Here is a 21,536-nt window from a genome sequence, read left to right as displayed (position 1 = left end):
ACCATTACAGACCGTTACTTAATTAAGGTGTGCACCGTTTTCAAAAAAACCAAACATAATCTCACAATAAACCACTGAAATAAAAGAGAGAGAAGCAATATCCAAGAAAGAGAGCATGTGGTACAGCCACTTAAAATCAGCAGTATACAGTGGGGCAAAAAAGTATTTAGTCAGCCACCGATTGTGCAAGTTCCCCCACTTAAAATGATGACAGAGGTCAGTAATTTGCACCAGAGGTACACTTCAACTGTGAGAGACAGAATGTGAAAAAAAATCCATGAATTCACATGGTAGGATTTGTAAAGAATTTATTCGTAAATCAGGGTGGAAAATAAGTATTTGGTCACCTCAAACATGGAAAATCTCTGGCTCTCACAGACCTGTAACGTCTTCTGTAAGACGCTTTTCTGTCCCCCACTCGTTACCTGTATGAATGGCACCTGTTTGAACTCATCATCTGTATAAAAGACACCTGTCCACAGCCTCAAACAGTCAGACTCCAAACTCCGCCATGGCCAAGACCAAAGAGCTTTCGAAGGACACCAGGAAAAGTATTGTAGACCTGCACCAGACTGGGAAGAGTGAATCTACAATAGGCAAGCAGCTTGGTGTGAAGAAATCAACTGTGGGAGCAATCATCAGAAAATGGAAGACATACAAGACCACTGATAATCTCCCTCGATCTGGGGCTCCACGCAAGATCTCATCCCGTGGGGTCAAAATGATCATGAGAACGGTGAGCAAAGATCCCAGAACCACACGGGGGGACCTGGTGAATGACCTGCAGAGAGCTGGGACCAAAGTAACAAAGGTCACCATCAGTAACACACTACAACGGCAGGGAATCAAATCCCGCAGTGCCAGACGTGTCCCGCTGCTGAAGCCAGTGCATGTCCAGGCCCGTCTGAAGTTTGCCAGAGAGCACATGGATGATACAGCAGAGGATTGGGAGAATGTCATGTGGTCAGATGAAACCAAAGTAGAACTTTTTGGTATAAACTCAACTCGTCGTGTTTGGAGGACGAAGAATACTGAGTTGCATCCCAAGAACACCATACCTACTGTGAAGCATGGGGGTGGAAACATCATGCTATGGGGCTGTTTTTCTGCCAAGGGGACAGGACGACTGATCCGTGTTAAGGACAGAATGAATGGGGCCATGTATCGTGAGATTTTGAGCCAAAACCTCCTTCCATCAGTGAGAACTTTGAAGATGAAACGAGGCTGGGTCTTCCAACATGACAATGATCCGAAACACACCACCCGGGCAACAAAGGAGTGGCTCCGTAAGAAGCATTTGAAAGTCCTGGAGTGGCCTAGCCAGTCTCCAGACCTCAACCCCATAGAAAATCTGTGGCAGGAGTTGAAAGTCCGTGTTGCTCGGCGACAGCCCCAAAACATCACTGCTCTCGAGAAGATCTGCATGGAGGAATGGGCCAAAATACCAGCTACTGTGTGTGCAAACCTGGTAAAGACCTATAGTAAACGTTTGACCTCTGTTATTGCCAACAAAGGTTATGTTACAAAGTATTGAGTTGTATTTTTGTTACTGACCAAATACTTATTTTCCACCCTGATTTACGAATAAATTCTTTACAAATCCTACCATGTGGATTCATGGATTTTTCTTTCACATTCTGTCTCTCACAGTTGAAGTGTACCTCTGGTGCAAATTACTGACCTCTGTCATCATTTTAGGTGGGGGAACTTGCACAATCGGTGGCTGACTAAATACTTTTTTGCCCCACTGTATGACAGTCACATCTGACCTTTATGAGCTTAGATTTAGCCAGCAAGACCACACCCAGAGCAACTTTGACATCAGGGCTCTTCAGCTGGTCCAGAAGGTAGTTGAAGCGAGTCATCCGTTTCTTCCAGTGCTCCAGCTCGGCCCGAGGGCCAAGATCATCAGCCTCCTTTCTAAGCTGGTCACTCTCAGCTAAAACCTGCAGAATAGAGGCATTCGATATCACTGCTGAAACTTCAGGCCTGCAGTTTATCCTTCATCTGATACAAGCACATTCAAATAAAATGGCAGAAAATTTGGAATAAATGAATGAGAATACTTTTTCTGTATCAAGTTTGAGGAGAAACACGATGAGAGTCTCTTCTCACCTGTTCTATTTGTTTGATCCAGACTTTCATGCAGGCCTCTATCTTCTCTATGGTCTCTGTGCTGCTGGCAGCTGCCACGTAGTCCGACGGGCCCTTCAGTACCTTCAAGTCAAAGGTGTCGCACTCTTTCAAGGTAACCTGAAAGCAAAGTTGTGCTGTGTTGCTTTATTTGCTACTATAATGCAAGTGTATGTAATGTTTAAACTGTGTTTATTTATCTATGTTAATCTAACCTACTATGTATTTAATTTAGTTTTTGGTAATATGGTGCTTTTATTAGTGACATTGTCTGTCCCCTACCTTTTCCTGAAGGCTCTCCTGTGCTCCAACCAACACAGACACAAAGCTTTCCAATGAAGATATGAAGTCCTGTTTGACGACCAGGGTCTGAGGACTTGTCCCGTCTCCCCAGCCGTGGTTCATCTTCCTCAGTGTGGGAATGAAGATCTCAGAAAGCAGCTGCTCCACACTTTTTAAAAGACCACCTTCCGTTGTATCCAACATATTGAAATTCACATCCTAGAAAATAGTAAAAAAAAGATAATAAAAATCTTAGCATTCATATATTAAACATGCCTCAAAAGAGACCGTCCTAGCTTACTAGCTGGCAAAGAAAACCTTTTGGCTTTTGGCAGAAGTCTCCCTGGGTTACTGTAGTGTAGACACTATAATGGACCAACTATGCATGTGTCCTTCAAGTGAGTCTGGGAAGCTATTAAAAATCTGCTGTAATACTTTGAAAAAGCATTAAAAAAGTTACTATACTGCTAGCAAAAAGGACATAATGTTTTCCAATCATAGTTATAATATTACATTTGTTAGATTAGATTTCATTAGTTTGTGTGGTTGTACTGTATCACATCTGATAAGAGAGAACCAGCACATATGTGACTAAATTAAAAATATACGACTCCCTTTTAAATGATTGTCAGATGTTATTGTGGTTTTCTAAGGGTTTAATCACGGAACCATCCATGGGTCCCAAAGGCCTACTTATAATTTTTTGAACCAAGTGTTGTAAACTTCATGATATAAATTCCAATAATATTTATAAATCGGCTATAACTTTAACATAACCGTTTGGGTCATGCTGACGGACTGGTTTTCAAATGAATTAAAAAATATGATTATTAAACATTGTTAATAATAATCATTAATCATTTATTACTGTACTATACTACTTTAACCCTTCAAAGGTGTGGCACAGTCATCTAGAGAATACAATGTATCCACTAACCCCGTGGCTGCTAGTTAACTGACTTGATTTTAATTAACTAGCAACTCACCAGTCCTCATGAACAATTTGCCAGCAACACATAATTGTGAATCTTTGGTGAACAGCTTCTCTCAGCCATGAGCTGGACACCTCCCTTTTAATAATAACTCCTCTAACTTCATCCACCCAAATGTCAAGTAACACCCGAACACCTGATGTGCCCTTGAATTTTTTTGAAGCGACTAATTAGGAAATTTAGCAAGAGAAGTGCACACAAGTGCTTTCTCTCATTCTCATTACATGAATACACAGACACACACATACACACAGAATCCTGTTTTCCTCTGTCTCCAGCCGAGGGTGTTTTGTAGCAAACAGGACCTGTTATCAGTGGTGGTGATTAACTTTGCTGCAGATAGCAGGTGTTCAGTAGGAATCAATAGCCAGAACCAGCTGTGCTATCACAGCGCCATTACTGAGCTCCCCCAGTGCCTCACTACCTCTGGGTGTAAGAAGCTTTTTTTAGTTAATTGGATATCATGCATGATAAGAACAAGTAAAATAAAAAAAATCGGAACATTTGTCTCGTGACACTCAGTGCCTATCATTAATTACGTTTCACAAATTGATAAAAGTTGACTTCCCGTAGTGCTCACAACCACAACACAGTCATGGTTAAATTTGTGTTTCTCCACTTGCATGGTTTTAATTGACTTTAAATCCTTTAAATCCCTCCTCTTTCGCAAAGAAATGAATAACTTAGAAATCCCAAAACAATACAAACTGACTCACTCTGTGTATGTTCTCAGAGGTGACTGCCTTTGAAGTATTGGCTCTGGTGAAGAAGACACACACTCCGGTCAGTGCCACATCCCTCCCATCTGTTACAAACACTTTGGACTTCTTGCTGTGACCAGGCTGCTGGGCAACAGGCTGGGCGGGCATAGAGGCTGTAGCTGCTGGTGCTGGTGCTGCTCGCATAAAGGATTGGAAACAACAAAAGGTGTCATGGTAACCAACTTTGACTTCCTATTCTGAGTTTAATATTGTGGCATTTACTTGAGAATGGATTACTTTTATGATCTCTATTAGTGACAGAGACAGTTTCATATGAGATAGACGTAGAGCTTCTGTACTGCAAAGTTACACAATATAACTTACACACACTTTTTTAAAAGACTCTAGAGTTTCATGGTACCTGCTACAGTTGGTTCAGTGTCCTGATAGTAGAACATTAGGTGTGGAAGACCGTCAGCCATGAAAAATTGCTCCATGCGGTCAATCTGACAAAGATGAAAACAAAACCTCAGCACTGTTCAGTCCCATTGTAGATGCACCACATTTTTTTGCTTGCTTGTTTCTGTCTTTTAAGGCCTGTAAAGTTGTCCAATAAAACAATATAATCTGTTTGAACATTTATGTGCAAAGTACCTGATTCCCCTCCAATATGGCATCTTCCACATCTGCTTTCTCCAGCCCCAAGCATGAAGCCACAATACTGAGGATATAGTCATGTCTTCCATCCAGCTGAGCCCGCTTGGCTTCACGCTCCTCTTTCAACTTTTGCTTAAAAAAGTTCCAAAATTTTCAATTACTAAATACCAAGTTCAATTCAATAAAAAAATGTAACCTGTGTAATTTTTCAAAGATTTTGAATGGACAGTTCAGTCATCACATGACCATCTTTCAACTGACTGAAGCTTAGGCATTGTTTACAGGACCCAAAGAACACAACAATTTTTAAAGAAAGTTGGATACATTTCAGTTAACTGTGAATAATGCTGTTCTGCAGCATCCTAATCTGATGTTACTAAACACTTGAGCTTCATATATAAAAGATTCACTGCCACCCTTTTACTTGAGACTCTGCTGCTTGCGTGCAGTGGCTTGTGTTTAGGTCTGGGGAGCAAAATCAGCCACAATGGGTTGCCAGGTCGTGCTGCTTAGTAACACAGGAACAAGGTCAGCCAACAAACAGATTACATGAAACCTGGTGCTGTATGAAGCCGTTGCAGTAGGGTGTATCTAAAATCACTCATTTGCCTTTCATCTGTATAGAAACTGTTTTTTAACCAAACAGGAGACAATAGGAATATTTGTTCCTGGCTTGAAATATTTTTACATTGAAAAGCCCACTTCTAGCATCCTATTGTGAACAGCTATACCAAAATTACTCTTGAGAGCTTCTGCTTTTATACAGCAGTCTGTTTAGACAATGTGAAACAGTTGGATTAAACTTTAACACTGAGTATCGCATAATAAGTGATGTATTTTCTTTGTCTCGCCTCTCTTTTCCTTGTGTGCACATTCATGTGGTTGCCTTGTAGTAAACAGTGATTTTTAACTATATGCTGTCTTATTCTCAAATAACAGTTTCAAGAATACTGTAAATGTCTGCAGTGCTCAATGGTGTAAAGAAACCAATTGGCAACCCCGATGAGACTTTAGAGGTTGAGAACTGAGACTTAAATTAAAACAATGTGGAAAAAAATCAAATCCAAAAGACTGAATTGATATCAAGCAACAGCATTGAAAACAGGGATGAGGAATGTGGCTCTCAACGGTAGAGCTAAAGAAGGGATTAAAATGATTGAATACCAAAAAGGTGAAAGGGAAGAATATAAATTATATGATAGAGGAGTAAAGGAAAGAGAAGAAAAAATGGGATGAGGTGAAAAAAAGTTTTAGAGAAAAGAAATAGATTGAGGAAAGAATTTGTGTGTAACGGAGGACATAAATGCTTGGACATAAACAAAGGACAACTCTATATATACCAAAAATCATAGTGGTCAAGCTATGTTGTCTGTTAGGGCTAAGGGGAGTTGGACATATGAAGCCCAAGACTGTAGTGTAAAAAGAAAAAAAAGACTAAAAGAACTAAAATGCTGTCTAACTACAGCAGCTGCAAAATCTGCATAATTATTCACTTCACAGAAATCCTGGTAGAAATGTTAACAATTAGGATTTTCTTCCAAATCTTTCACTGGCACATTGCTTGCATTTCCTTGCTTAAAAGGTCACTTCAAAAGATAACAGTGTTTTTAGAAAGCACAACAAAACTCTGCACAGTTCAGATGGTTAACCCATGAGCACTTTTTGAATTATAGTATACAAGGCAAAAAACTGAGTTTGGGCAATTATAATGGGTTTTATAGTCAATATCTGCAGTGACCAGCACAATTACGTGAATTTTATTAACATATCAAAGTTTTTTTTAAGACTACCACTCGTTTTTTGTCCTCCACTTGTTCATTTTACTTATATTTTCTAAGGGCACAAAATAGCCAAAGTGAATGTGAAGTTATGTGAAGACACAACAGTGGCAAATCCCTTGAGTTAGGTATCTTTTTGGATGTTTTGATTATTCATAGGTCAGTGTTAAGTGGCTTTACATTCAAACACAATTAGCATTTCTTTGAAAATGGACGGGTACAAAGACTGCACTGAATGTAAATGAAAAAAACCTCAATCCAAAGAAAAACCTTTAAAGACCTTCAGAAAGCCTGGAGAACTACTAAACTCTAGATCCTTGAAAATCCTTGAAAAATGCAAGAATGTCTTGCTCCTTGGAAGCAAACTGGGTGGCTTAAGACAGTATGGACACTTATTATTAATGCAGTGTATGGCTATCCTGTCGTAAAGAATATATCACAAACAAAAGAACGAGCTATCGATCAGTGTTAATCAAGCGCACTCAGTCTCGATTCAAAAATATTAATTATATTTTCAATATGATCTTTTCTTGCTAGAAAAAATAAATGTAACACCCATCTGTTTAAAGCATTACAGAAACTCTCTGGACACACACACACACACACACACACACACATAAACACACACTAACATCATGGACTGACTGTAAAAAAAAAAAGGATACCAAGCCAACCGTTGCCAGGCGACCAGCCATTTCACACACCTTCTCTCTGCCCTTATTTCAAATTGGATGAACAGCCAAGTCTCAGTCTTCAGGGTAGACACAAACAATACAGGCACATTGCAGTGTGGCGCAGGTTATTCAAACAAGCAGACTAAGTCACCAGTGAATGCAATACGCAAACACAAAAAATACACTAGTCAACAAAAGCCGGCAAAACACAAAAACACAAATCCACATTTAGTTATTCCCATGACACAGACACAGAAGCCAGCGCTGAAAGACCCAAATAATAACAGATACAATGCTAATAGCTTTCAGAAGCAAACAAAGCCCCATCCTGAGATAAGCTATGGCGAGACAGAGAATCCCTATAATAAACAAACTGTGGCTTTTGGAATTAAAGAGAAAACACAAATGTGCACGGGGACAGTTTGGCATCTGATAAATTTCATCAATTTTAATCCAAATCAGCCAGGGAATAGAAAACAGCAGACACACGCTGTCAAAGTCAACTCAGTCCCTGTAGATAAAGCTTTGCCATTAGTTTTGCTCATTTCAAAGTCTAAAACGTTAGAGCCAATGGCTCGTGAAAATTATGTGAGAGCGAAAACCCTACAATAAAAACTATTCTCTTACCTGAATGACTTTGGAAACAATTTGTCTCCAGAGCTGTTTTCTATACACCTGCGACATGACAACTCCTCGTCTCTTCAAGCCAACTCGTGTATACCTTCTCTAAAACCTGCTATCACGTTCTCATCAGTATGTACACAGGGGAGACATATACTCTCACCCTCGAAGGCTTAGCACTATCAAGTTGTCAGTGGTGAGCGCTCAGCTAGCAGAGTTTGGGCTATACTTTCGTTGTGTACATGTATAATGGCCACTGCCATCAGAAGTGTATGACTTTCCACAGCTAGGTGATGTCAGGGTAGACATGATCCCTTAAGAACAGTAAAACGCCTGCTTTATTCTGACATTCTAGTTCAAGCAATATGTCAAAAATGTTAAGAGGCACTCGACTTAAAAGCACAGGCAATTTGAAAGCTTTATGAGATGGGGCTTCATACCCTCGCTTTTAGGCTGAAATCCCCATAGACGGAGTGATGCTCAGAAAGGAAAAACTCACAGCTCTGTCTGCACATGTGTAGTGTACGCTAATGAACTACCATAAAGGAATGCAAACACAGATGCACAAGTGTCAAACACTGAGGTAATCGCTGGCTCACAGGATTAGCAGCACACCAGAACAAAGCTGTCAGCATTCACTATAATGTAACAGTGCAAATAAGTGCTTGGCAGTGAATTCTGTGTTAAGCTCATGGACATTCTCACCAAATCGCATAGATGAAGCGGTAATTAAAGATTCTGAGCTCCAGATGAAATTTTGACAAAAAGTAGCAGTATAGATTACAGGGACAACTAATTCAGTGGATTTTAAAAGGTAAGTTTTTTTTTTTTTTACAGCAACAGTCACAAAAAGTCTTCAGTTTCCGTCCAGTTTGCCGCAGCAAACCTTTCTGCTTGCTTGGATGCAATTTTTGTACTAATTTCAAAAACAGATCAGCTTTGTTTGTCCAAATTTTATATATGTTTTATTTGTATAATCAGCTACCTAACACCCAATCATGTTAAAAGTTAAAAATAAATAAATAAAAATATGTGATGTGGCATTATGATTTTGATCATTTCCACTTAGTGAACGCATTTTTTTTTTGTCTGTATATCTGCAGTGTCGTGTTAACGGCTTCTTTGGATGCTAACACGGGTGTTAAAATTGGGATTTATCATTGCAACATCATGACATTTTAAATAAATGTAATCTTGTGTCCAGCAGTTTGTGTTGTGTTTTTTCTGACACAGAATTACTTCTACACTTGTTTTATCATTTTATGACACATTTGCCAAACTTATTTTAGGCTTTCTGCCATATAAAACCAGGCCTTCCTGAACAGAAACCCACTAAAATGCCTTTAAAATTGCTTTCACAACTGCATGGTTTTGTGTCACTTAAGCTTTCCACCACATACACGCTCCAAACACATCAGCTGTTTACTAAATGCTGACACATTAATGATGAATTGCATTTGGCCAAAGTTGATAGTCAAGAAGCTCAAGTCATCTGTAACTTCAGAACTCTTGGGTCACCTTACCTTGTTTTGATAGTCTGGCTTGAAATGCAGCATAGTTGCTGTCGGCCTTTCACGCTGACACTTCTTTTCAAGTCATTCCACCCTCTTACTTGTCTGCTTTTTTCATGACATCAGAGAGTTAAAGCTTCCAACAAAGAAGACAAGACAGCGAACAAGTGGCTGCGCTACACTATGTGAGCAATCAGCCTTCCTGTTTGTCATGCTGCCCTGAAATTATCAGACTGTTTCTCCTAAAAGGGTACTGCTAACTAGATAATGCGGTGTTGGATGACCTCCTGTCAGCAGGGTAATTATCAAGGTCCAACTCTCACCTTACAAGTCTGTTACAACAATAGGATGAAAGATGGAGGGTGGTGGGTGGGGGGTGGAATGAAAAGGTTGCATAATACATCATTAGAGGGAGATAGTATCAGCTACAACCTTTTAAAAAAAAATACAGAAACAAAAGTGAGTAAAAAATAAATGTTGCATCATTGTAGTACAAATGGCTCTATTAGAGAATGTGTTACGCTCCTCTTAAAGGAAAAAATGTGGCGAGTCATTCGATATAGCCAGTAGTGTAATTTAACAGGCAATGGCACCTTGCTTTGAAAGCAAGTGCTACAAAACACTAGAAATTAAATTAACATGGAAATTCAGTTTAAGCAAGAGTAAAACTTGATGCTTATAGGAAAGGAAGCCGATGCAAGGTCATCACCTGGATCAGCACTTTAACAGTATAGGATTGAACTCAATACCATGTCCGCTGTGTGAAGCAGTAAGCGTAACATGATTATCATTAAGTTGCCTAACAGATTTATTGGTTGACTCATTGTGCCTGATATGTGGCAGTGTGATGCTTAAAAAAATCTGCTATTCAATCAGTTGTTATGTTAGCAGATCCCTTGAACTCCATTGTCTAAGTCTGCTTGGAGCGGCACTGATCAGACAGTTATGAGGTGAGCAGGAATCCCCATGCTAGAGAGATTTCTTTTTAAAACATTTTCTTGTTCTTGCTTCTGAAATGTGAGATTGTGCTGCTTCTTTCCATGTCACTGCAAACTTAAATAGCTTTTGTGACATTTTACAATTCACTGAATAATCAGGAAAAACAATAGATTAGAACCTAATGAGATTAAGCATGCACTACCCCTGGGGTAATCCTAATTATTTACCTAGAGAGCACATATGCATGTGCACAAGTGCATACACAACCCCACCGTCGCCACCAATTAATATTCAGTATCGTTGCTTTTTACAGTCGCATCTTGCCGATGACAGGCACATCCCTCTCCATGAGGATTTGAATGTGAGTCAGATAGTGAAGAAATGGTTGCAAAGCTTTGCATTACAGAGTCGGTTGGTCATCAATTTTTCACTATTCCATGGCTGATTTTCTGTGTGGAACTGCCTGGTTGTGAGTGGCTATGAAACATGAGAGTGACTGTAAATTATAAATGAGGAGGTGGTGAGATCTGAAGACACAGACAGACAAGAGTTCACAGTTTTTCACAGCGACTGCTCACACTGACAGAAGCACAGACAGCTTAAGCAAATGTTTAAGAAAGATGTGGCTCGTAAATGTCATGCCTAATATACTTTATTCTCCTTTCGTGGACCATGGTGTCTTCTTGCATTTGGTTCGCTGGGTCCAATGCCGAAAACTGACTCTAATGAACTGACATTGCTTCATCTGGCCTGTGTTTTCGCACAATGCAGGAATGCCTCAGCCAATTCTATTTCATTACGGTCAGTATCGTAGAAAAATAAGCAAGAAACTGGAGTATTTTGCATGAAGGCAGTGGGTCTGACACACAGACAGAGTGCAGGGGGCTTTAGTCTTATTGCTCATGTCTATTGCATACTAATTAAACATGTACTTGGTTTAAAGTGCCATATTTAGTGCTGCACTGCTATTGGGAGGCAAAGAAGCATAGCTATTTAACATTTCTAAAATGTGTGAAAGGCTGTGCTTTGACTAAAGGCAGAGAACCAATTAACATGGAAAGGGGTTGTGTAGATTAAAGTTTAAAAGTTTATAAAACTAACTAATAAAATGAACTATTATAACTTCCATCCTGGCCTAATCTGACTTTCTTAGCACCTACAAGCAAAAGGAGATTTTTAAAAGTAATGTGTCACAGACCCCACAAAGACCAGTCACTGTAATAATGACAGAGTTCCACATGAATGACAGAAGCTGGATACTCACTGCTCATTTCAAGTTTACTGTTCAGCTGTCTTTGGGCAACATCATCCAGCCTCCTGCAGCAAAGCCAATAAGACAGCAACACCCCGCCATCTGGTGGGCTGGGGCTGACAATACAATCAACCACACATTACAGTAGGTTGTGCCACAGCTATCTTTGCCTGCTGTTAGGCCAGAGAATCTAATAGTGTAGTGAGTCTCCGAGCAATTTTCCGAAGGGCTTAGAGAGCTCCTGAGGTGAAAATGAAGTGCAAATTAATCCCATCATTGTCTTTTTTTCTCCCCTCTCTCACAAGAGAACGACATTTCTGGTGTTACACTCTTGCAGCTCATTATCTTGCTGGGTTAGCTACATCTTCCTGTGCTCAATTACTGCAGTATTATATCAACGCTCACTTTTCAATTAATTACAGAATAAAATTGAAAAATAATCATATATTGAAAATATGGTAATGAAATCCCATTAGATAATCTCTTGCACTGACAGATTTCCCTTTAGGGCAAAGTTAAAGTGTTGCTGGGTACGGAAATGAAATTTAAAAATCTCTTTGATTCGTGACAATATCGGATATTTTGCAATATATAGCAACTACACAAGATGTAAAATAAATAAAATGCATATCTGCATATGCATAATACAAAACAAAACAGGTTACCAAAAGTGGAAAGGAAAAATTGGTGTCCTGATTCTAGGATACAAGCTGCATGAAGGCAAAATCGTCTTACTTACCGGAGTAAGAATCCAGAGATAGTGAAGACATAATTTACAAAACAAAAAGTCTAAAGAATCAACAACATATATTTTATAGTTTAAAAAAAATAAACTATTGTTTTTGTATAATTTACCTGTTTATAATACAATTAATTGTGCAACACGCAAACCAAAAAATAAACCCACACATATAAATAACAATGGTGGCTTTAAGAAACACAGAACATTAAGGGCAACTAGTAGACTTAGCTCACAGAACTATAAATAAATACAAAAGAAAAAGTGTTGTAGACACTTTTGAGAGCATTTGGGATCAAACCTGCATTTCCTTGAGTGACTCCACAGCCACGGAAGACTGGGTGGGTCTGTTCCTGTAGCTCACTTTAGCGATCCTGGCGCTGAAGGACATGGCTCCAGCATTCCTTCACGGACAGGCCTCCTCAGTAACTGCGTTTTATATCAAAAGCTTCATTTGGACCAAAGCAAAGGCGTTTTACTCCATTATGTTTTGGTGTATCATTTCTAGTGATTTAGTTGACGCTCTCACTTTCCAGGAAGGCCCCTCGTGTTGTTACTGGTTTCCAAGGTAACGAGGTATTTGTAAAAGGGGGCAAAGGGAGAGAGGGCTGGTCTTTAAAAAAATGTGGGCCACTTATTGGCTATTTTGTTGCAGGTGTTTCACATTACAGCCAGCAGTGGATCAAAGGGGCCATGGAATTATCTAGTGGACTTCCTGTCACGGGGTAACCATGCAGATATAAACATGCATTACATGAGCCAAAGTAGAGGGCCACCTACAAACTGATAGGAACTGCCTCCTCTGGTATTAACATAAAACTGTTTGGAAATCTGCAGTTACTGAGTCAGCAGTGTGGGACACTTTTACGCACAAAACATTGAAGATTTAATAGCAGATTTTAAAATGAAAGAGAAAATCTTCTCATGTATAATGCTGTGTTATTGCTGATAAGCAGGTTGATCTGAAGTGCCCCTCTTATAAATTCAGCAGGCTGATTCATGCATTCCAGTGATTGAGAAGCAGTTGTCCAATGCATGGGCTGCTGTGCGTTTGGATCTCAGGTCATTTTTTTTATGTAGCATTACCACCTGCTGTTCAATCCAGTGAACAGCAACGTGAGGTTGAAAACTCTCCCTCTTTCACTAATAAGCATTATGCGTTCACTGGCCTATGTGCTTTTAATTTTTTTAATGACATGATCGAAAATCATTCCCAGTCTGACCATGTAGTCTTCAGACTATGGCAAACCAACACAACAATACAGATGATTTAAGATGCCAGATTTAAATAGTTTCCTCCATTCAACACTATTTACCCAACTGTGCCACTTAACATCGGTATTTAATATGGAATAATTACAAAATGCAACAGCAGAAAATCTGATCAGTTTAAACAAACAATTACTAAATATTTCCATACAGTAGGTTCCTAAGAAAATGTCTGTTTTGATGACTGTTTTTTTTTTCCTTCCTTCCAGCGTGTTGCCCCTCTTTTATCCACATTTGCAAATCTCTGAAGAGGAGGGGAGACAGTCCTCTTTCATTTACTGAGATCAACAGCAGGCTTTTTGGAGTTTAAGAGTAAGTTGTTCTACAGTTTCATGGGCTCCTGAAAAATGAAAGTACTGAGCCATAGCACAATCCACTGCTGTGCAATGATATGCTTTAACTTTGCGATGCTCAAAGCCTTTAAAATCAAGTTAAAACTGAAAGTTATCTTCCAATTTACTCACAGCATAAATACTTCAGCGTGGGTTTGAGCTGTCTTTCGAGGAAGCATCATGCCAAAAACAAAAGAAATCAGTTTAGACTTGAGGAAAAGAATTGCTTATGCTCACAAAGCAGGAGTTGGATGTACAAAGTTATCACAGGATTTCCAAATGTCAAGAACTGGAGTGGGAAGTATCATCAAGAAATTTAAAGAGGGCCCCACAGTACAGAACAAGCCTGGCAGAGGCAAGAAGTAAAAGATTTCCAAGACTCCGTGAAGAAAACTAATGAGAAATATGTCTAAGGCGTCTAAATGTCTCTAATGAGAATAACTGCAAAGACACCAGTCAATGACTTAGTCACATCCGGAATTTTAGTCTCAGAGAAGAAAACCACTGCACAGGAATTGACTGTGAGATTGCAGACCAAGAAAATCTCCACTTCTGCAGACATCTTTAAGCCAGACTGGTGTGTGCTAAGGACAAACTGGAGAAAGAGTATGCATACTGGAATTCTGTCCTTTGGTCAGATGAGACCAAACTAGAGCTCTTTGGCTTATGATGCTGCATATGTTTGGTGAAAGAAGGGAGAGAACACCACCCCCACTGTAAAACACAGTGGTGAGAGTATTTACCTTACATATTAAGTGTCCTGAGGTGACTGTTGTTGTGATGTGGTCCAGTATAAATAAAACTGAATTGAATTGTGGGGATGCTTCAGTGCACCAGGAACTGGAAATCTCATTAAAAGTGGAAGAAACCATGAAGAAAGAAGGACAGCTGGAAAGAAAACTTCAAGCAGTCATCAACAAAGCTCAGTCTGGGTCTTCCCTTTGTCTTCCAACACGAAAACGATTTAAAACATAATTCGATCCTGGTGAAGAACTTACCTCCAAAGCGACCAAAGTGAACGTTACTGACTAGTCTACACCAAGCCCTGGTTTTGATCCCATTAAAATGGGTGGGGTGAACTGAAAACCAAGGTCCATGTTGGAAGAACATCACATCTGGAAAAGCTTTAGAGATTTGCCAAAGAAGAATGGGCCAGCATTGCTCGGGACACGTGTGTGAGATAACGACACCAAAAAACTGCAGGCTTTTATCCAGAATGCACAATTTTCTATTAGCATCAGGAGAATTAATAATTTTGACTGTGGTAGTTTTTGTTTTTTTGTGAAATAATTTAGTTTCTTTGTTTCTTTCTTTATTTTATCCTCATTTGTAGATGATCAGACATGTGTTTGACACTAAACAGGCTCCAGTAAAATCTGATGCTCTGAATCCTTTTCATTCCTCTTTTGTTTAGTGAGACGTACTTTTGAGGTTGAAATAGAAACACTTTAATATCATGCCCCCTTTGCAGTGTCATCTGTACGTTTTCAGGATTTACTGCTAAGAACCAGTGTGTGTGTGTGTGTGTGTGTGTGTGTGTGTTTGTGTGCGTGCATGCGTGCCTGTATATTTGAGTGCCTGCCTCTTTTTACTGTCCCTCCAAAGTGTTGATTTGTCAACTTTCCTCACTTTTGTAACTGATCTTATGGATTTCCCACCCATTAAATCAATGACTGCTCTCTCCATTACTTCAAGGGATGTTGAGCCCCAGGCTGTCTTCCTTTTGTAGTTTCTTGTCCTGATAGCTTTTCTGCAATGTCTAACATGTTAAACCATCAAAGACTACAAGTAGAAATATATATATATGATTATAATCTGCTGTAAAGCATCTTCTGGTTCCCATCGCAGAATGATTTGGTGTATTTGCTCAGTACCCTAGTCAGGTCTTTGCTAGTATAAAATGTATACACGTCTGAATATTTAAATAATAAATGATGCACTGATGTGTCAAAGTGCTGTGAAGTAATCATTCATAATAGAACCATTCTTAATCATTTTCAGCAGAGGTGTGATGATTCTAATCATACATCTTTTACTTCCAGATGAAAATGTCATGATTTCTAAAGCCATCTATGATGCAGCATGAAATTTCTGACAGCATGTTAACCTGCAAGGTAAATGCAGTGCAATCAAAGATAAGATAAGATAAGATAAGATAAGATAAGATAAGATAAGATAAGATAAGATAAGATAAGATAAGATAAGATAACCTTTATTAGTCCCACATGTGGGAAATTTGTGGGATAAAAGGGAGGGATGAACAGCTGCAGAAAGACAAGGTCAGCAGTTTCTTTCCTGTACTGTGCTTACGACTCTTATTTTGTAGTCTTTATTATCAAAACTGAAAGATACTGTAGCAGTGATGCATGGATGATCATAAAAATATACTTGGTCTTATGCACTACAACTTTAATGTAACTGACACTGTTCACATCTCCAGTGTTTTAAGAACTTTAATCTCTCTATAATGCCAGACATGTTAAAACCAATCATCAATTGGGAGTGATCACTCCATGAAACAGGTTATTGTGTATCTTGTCATACCTGAGCCTTTTCTTTCCGTTTGCCTTCCTTAAGCATGGTTTCTTTGACAGCCATCCTTCCACTGAAAACATTTCTGATGAGGCTTCTGTGAACAGTAGATGGATCAACTTTGCTGGACACAAGATTGGATCATCCCTTGAGTTAGCTGCCTTGTTATGCTTGAGTAATTTATAGGTCAGTGTTACAGTTTTTCTCAGTCGCTTTGGTGCGTTTCTCAGATCAGAATTGAAATTCTCATAACTATTAGTTCAACCTCCGCAACACTCAGTCATTTGTGCACATCATAGTAGCAATTTCTCCTCTCTCTGAACAAACTGCAAATGATTTTGGACATGAATCAGTTGCTTCCATACATTTCCCTGCTGCTTTCTGACATTTCCATTTGCTTATGTCATGTCAGTCAAAAGTAATCATACCTATGGATGCTGAATAGTCATTCCCAATAAAACTAATAGTCATACATCCATTGCTTGAGTCATCACACACAAAATTGTTGAACTAGTTATCACATGCCAAATATTGGCCATCTGTCAAGCAAATCCTATACCTTTCTGTATCATTTTTCCTGGAAATGTCTCCGAAATTGAACAATTGATCTCGGGTGAATTACAGCTGTCACTCATGAGGAGGCGTGTGAAAGTTTAGTTGTAACCAATGACAAACAACTTGTTCACTGTCAATTATGGATGAATCCTGTGAATCCCCAATTGGCAAGCATATATAAACTGCGCAGGAGCTAGTGTGTACCATTTCTACACTTCTGTGACACAAAATGGAAGGTCAGCACCGTGGAAGAGGGGTGAGGATGCGGGGAGGAAGGGGAAGAGGGAGAAGAGGCAGATATAGGCGGATTCCTAATGAAATAAGGGCTACAATTGTGGACCATGTTGTCAATCACGGCCTCACCATGGAGGAGGCTGGTCGAAGGGTGCAACCCAATATTGGAAGAACTACTGTCAGTTCAATCATTCAAACATTCCTTAGGGAAAACAGGTATGCAAACAGTAATACACTGTACTGTACTGTGCCATCTCAGACACATCACATGTTACTGTACTGTATTTGCAATTTCACAAAAAGTTCACTCTGCACCACATAGGATTGTAAGACAACCTCGTGGAGGCGGAAGAGGGCCCCTTTTTACCCCACAGCAAGAAGAAGCCATTTGTGCAATGGTCATTGCAAACAATGCAATAAAGCTGAGAGAAATACAAAGCGCTGTCATAGAGAATTACACGGTATTTGGCAATATTGAATCTGTTTCAATTTCAACAATTGACAGAGTACTCAAGAAAAATGAAATCCACATGAAGCAATTGTATAAAGTGCCATTTGAACGAAACATTGACAGGGTGAAGGAGATCCGTCACCAGTATGTGCAGGTAAAGCTGGTCTTCTATGTTCTGCACTGCAAACTGTTTTACAGTACTTCGTAGTTTCATGCAGTACACTTGCAATTCCACAGCACATACTCTACAATGTGTTTTACTAAATGCATGCATTACTGTTCGTTACTGTACACAGGCATATTGTGACATTGCATTTCTGTCTCTCTCTAAAGCGTGTACTGGAGCTGGAAGCCAGGGAAACACTGCACACATTCATATATGTTGATGAGGCAGGTTTCAATCTGGCCAAAGGCAGAAGGCGTGGAAGAAATCGCATTGGACAGAGGGCAACCACTGAAGTCCCTGGTCAGCGCGGAGGGAATATTACCATGTGTGCAGCCATCTCAGACAACGGCGTCCTCACCCATATCCCCCTTCTTGGTCCATACAATACCCAACATCTCCTGACATTTTTAGACACTCTTTACAGGGACCTAGTCCCTGAGAATGAGAGAGGTGGAGGCCAACTCAGCAAGTATGTTGTTGTCTGGGATAATGTCCGTTTTCACCACTCCCATCAGGTCAGAGAGTGGTTTGCAGCACATGACAGAATTCTGGTTGAATATCTCCCTCCATATTCCCCATTCCTTAATCCAATAGAGGAGTTTTTCTCTGCCTGGAGGTGGAAAGTTTATGACCGGCATCCACATGAGCAAATGGCCCTGCTAGCAGCCATGGATGCAGCATGTGACGACATCACAGCAGGGTCCTGCAGAGGATGGATTCGCCACTCCAGGAGATACTTTCCTCGCTGCATTGCGAGGGATAACATCTGTTGTGATGTAGATGAAAATATGTGGCCAGACAGACAGGAACGTCTGGATGTGCCAGAATGATTTACTGTACTGGTACATGTGCTGTTTATTGTTCACATTAGTGCACAGCTCTACCAAATGGGTGATTTTATGTTTACATGTATTCTACAGTGCACAAGTGACTGTAGCATATTTTTCTTTTGCACAATTCTGTAGGATTACAAACACTTCTACACAATGGAAATGTGAAACGTACGTATTCAGTGTCTCAGTTACTCCCAAGACTCCCATAACATCTACAGTGACTTTACTGCACATTTCAGATGGCTGTACAGGTAGGCCATAGTGCTGTCGTCAGCATTTTCAGGTGTCACCAATTGTTTTTGCAATGGGAAACACTGAAATTATAAACTGTCATAGTGGAAACATGACAATGCCATTTGACTATCTTGTTCATAAAGATGGTGTCAAGACTTTTCATTTTGATGGCACTGACAGTTTCATTGACATGGATACTTGCTTTTGAGGTATGGATAATCAATTCTGTGCATGTGACGTGCTTTTGCAGGCTATCCACTAGGTTTTGCAGTTTGCACTAATTGTTTTGGGAAATGCACTAACTGCTGTGCAAATGTTAGTGGTGTTCTGAGGAATGCACCAAAGTGACTGAGAAAAACTGTAAAAATGGCTCCTAATCTTGGTCTTCTTTCTTGAGTTTCTGCTGCCTGAGATATTCACTGAGCGTGTCGTGGCCATCTTCCTGACGTACTCGTGAATGTTCGTTGTCTCATCCAGGACTGTGGTACTGTGTGTTGTACTCATATCCCCATCGAGAACCTGAACCTGGGACGCTTTGGTTTCAGAACTGAAGAAGCCTCTTGGATGAGAGGTGCAATGTCACTTTCTTTCCAAGGTCTTTGACCTGGATGACTGAGAACCTTGACAGACAACATACAGGAACTTGCACCAAGATGTAAGTGATCTGGATGAGTACCAAGACCAGCAAGTCTAGCATAGAAATTAGTGTAATCTTTGCTCCATTTCTGGCCTCCAGAGAAGGACTTACACTTGTAGATCAACTTTTTTATTGTAATGTGTGATATTTTTTAATGTCATTGTCTGTAGGCTCTCCAGTTGTGCACAAAAGGTGGAAGGATGTGCTTGTTGTTCTGCCTTTTCCGGTGTGTACGGTGTGTGCCAAGTAACATACTCCAGGGATTCACTCTCCCACAGATTGACACTGGTCTGCAGTGTAAGCAGAGAGAAGAAATCAATAATATACTCTTGGTATAGGTCAATGTCCTAGACATGACCGCACAGTACAATATTTGCATTCCTTGAGTATAGATAGATAGATAGATAGATAGATAGATAGATAGATAGATAGATAGATAGATAGATAGATAGATAGATAGATAGATAGATAGATAGATAGATAGATAGATAGATAGATAGATAGATAGATTATACAAACTCTGTATCATTTAGTATTGCCATGTATAGTTGCACACGACTCAATAAATTTCTGCACCTATTTTCTATCTTTCGAGGAAAATGTAAAGAAATGAGTGGTGGCTCAACACATTTGCACTGTACTGAATTTAACTATATAGTCTCTTAGCTTTCAGCTACTTGAACCATTTCTTAATTTGTTGACCTTATACTGTTTATTCTCAGCTGTTGTATTCAGTTAAACATTTATCAGTTATGGTTAATTTCACAACTTTCATCTCTCCCACCTTCTCCAACCATTCTCTGGCCTACTATCACAGATAACTTGCTACATGGGTGGTTCTTCAGCTAATAGGCCACCTTGACCTTGCAGGCTATAAAAGTTACCCCAGATGACCTGCCTGATGTATAAGATTCTTGTTATCGACTTCAAGTCATTTGATGACACACTTACTACTAGTTAATTCACTACTTTGAGCTTCTATTCAATTTTAAATGTTTAGGAAGCCGTTTTTAATGCTATTACCTTCCATACCTTTTTATTTCTACTTAACTAGATTTTCTTTCCTTCCTTTCTTTTTATTTATATGTCCAAGTAGGTGACCTAATTGTTCTACTGAAAGTGTAAAAGCACCCCGTTTAGTTCCTGGACTCCTGGGTGAGAGTCACTGGCTTAGTCAATATGCTTACTTTTACAAACAGCGCCAACTGCTGGAGGTAATAAAGTCAATTTCTATTCGCAAACATCACCGTGCAGCGCTGCTGACCTCCCGAGGCAATATGTGACGACAACCCCTAGATGGCAGCAGCGTCCTGTTCCTCCAGGACTGAGCTGCAGCTGTCCTGTTGAACTGGGTTAGATTTGTGGGGCAAATGACCTCATGCCGTAGCATCCTCTTCATCACAGAGGAGATGAAGAGAGGATGATGATGTCATTCTCTGCCACGGTCGTTTTCACCCTGTTATAACTAAAAGCGTGGGTGGATTGGCATCACTGAGAGAAGACACGCGACACCTCGCAGCAGCTAAAAGCAAACCGGGAACTAAATGATGCAACACCAGAACTCAGTGACCCTCGTGGACATGTGAAATCGTGTTTTCCTTCGTAAGAATTTCGTTAGAAAGGCCTGGACTATATGAGAAAGTAAGATATGTGAATACAACTTCACTGTGCCGACATGGACATCTGTGCCTCTCCATATCACATCTGATGTAATATCTGAGCTTGAAGCAATTAAAGCATAAATTTCTATGGTATGACTCCCACGCAACCCGCATCAGCACCGCATTAAGTGACGCCTGGGACTGCTGATGTGCTGTGGCGCACACTAAATTTGGGTGGCGCACACTGCACCAAAACCCCCCGAAACGGAATCCCAGGATATCCCACCCCCACCCACCCCTCGAATCGGAATAGCCCTCGTTCCTCAGTCCTCCTATTCCCCTCCTCTTTTACCTCCGCCTTCTCTCATTATCACCCCCTTCCTCCTCCTCCTCCTCCCCGGCTGTCGGCCTCA

General features: G+C 40.0%; 1 protein-coding gene across 3 annotated transcripts in view; it reads right to left on the bottom strand.

The window, feature by feature from the left end:
• dnah5 (dynein, axonemal, heavy chain 5) overlaps positions 1 to 7,901 on the bottom strand; it is a 118,068-nt gene extending 110,167 nt beyond the window's left edge. For 2 of the 3 annotated variants that reach the window (XM_085365210.1, XM_085365209.1), the window contains exon 1: positions 1,770 to 1,887. In XM_085365210.1, the coding sequence (XP_085221336.1) occupies positions 1,770 to 1,865 (96 nt within the window). In that variant the 5' untranslated portion in view covers positions 1,866 to 1,887. Of the gene's footprint in view, positions 1 to 1,769; positions 1,947 to 2,115; positions 2,254 to 2,415; positions 2,635 to 4,123; positions 4,288 to 4,529; positions 4,615 to 4,762; positions 4,898 to 7,844 lie in introns of those variants that run through there. The other variant, XM_085365208.1, reaches the window with a different exon arrangement.
• Positions 7,902 to 21,536: the final 13,635 nt, after the last annotated feature.

Source organism: Diplotaxodon limnothrissa, linkage group LG11 (genome assembly GCF_057381915.1).
Source record: "Diplotaxodon limnothrissa isolate DT_005_m linkage group LG11, D_limnothrissa_male_GT1.1, whole genome shotgun sequence".
NCBI classification, from domain to species: domain Eukaryota; kingdom Metazoa; phylum Chordata; class Actinopteri; order Cichliformes; family Cichlidae; genus Diplotaxodon; species Diplotaxodon limnothrissa.
The sequence above is the reverse complement of the archived record's forward strand: the minus strand, read 5'-3'. Positions and strand labels throughout refer to the sequence as shown.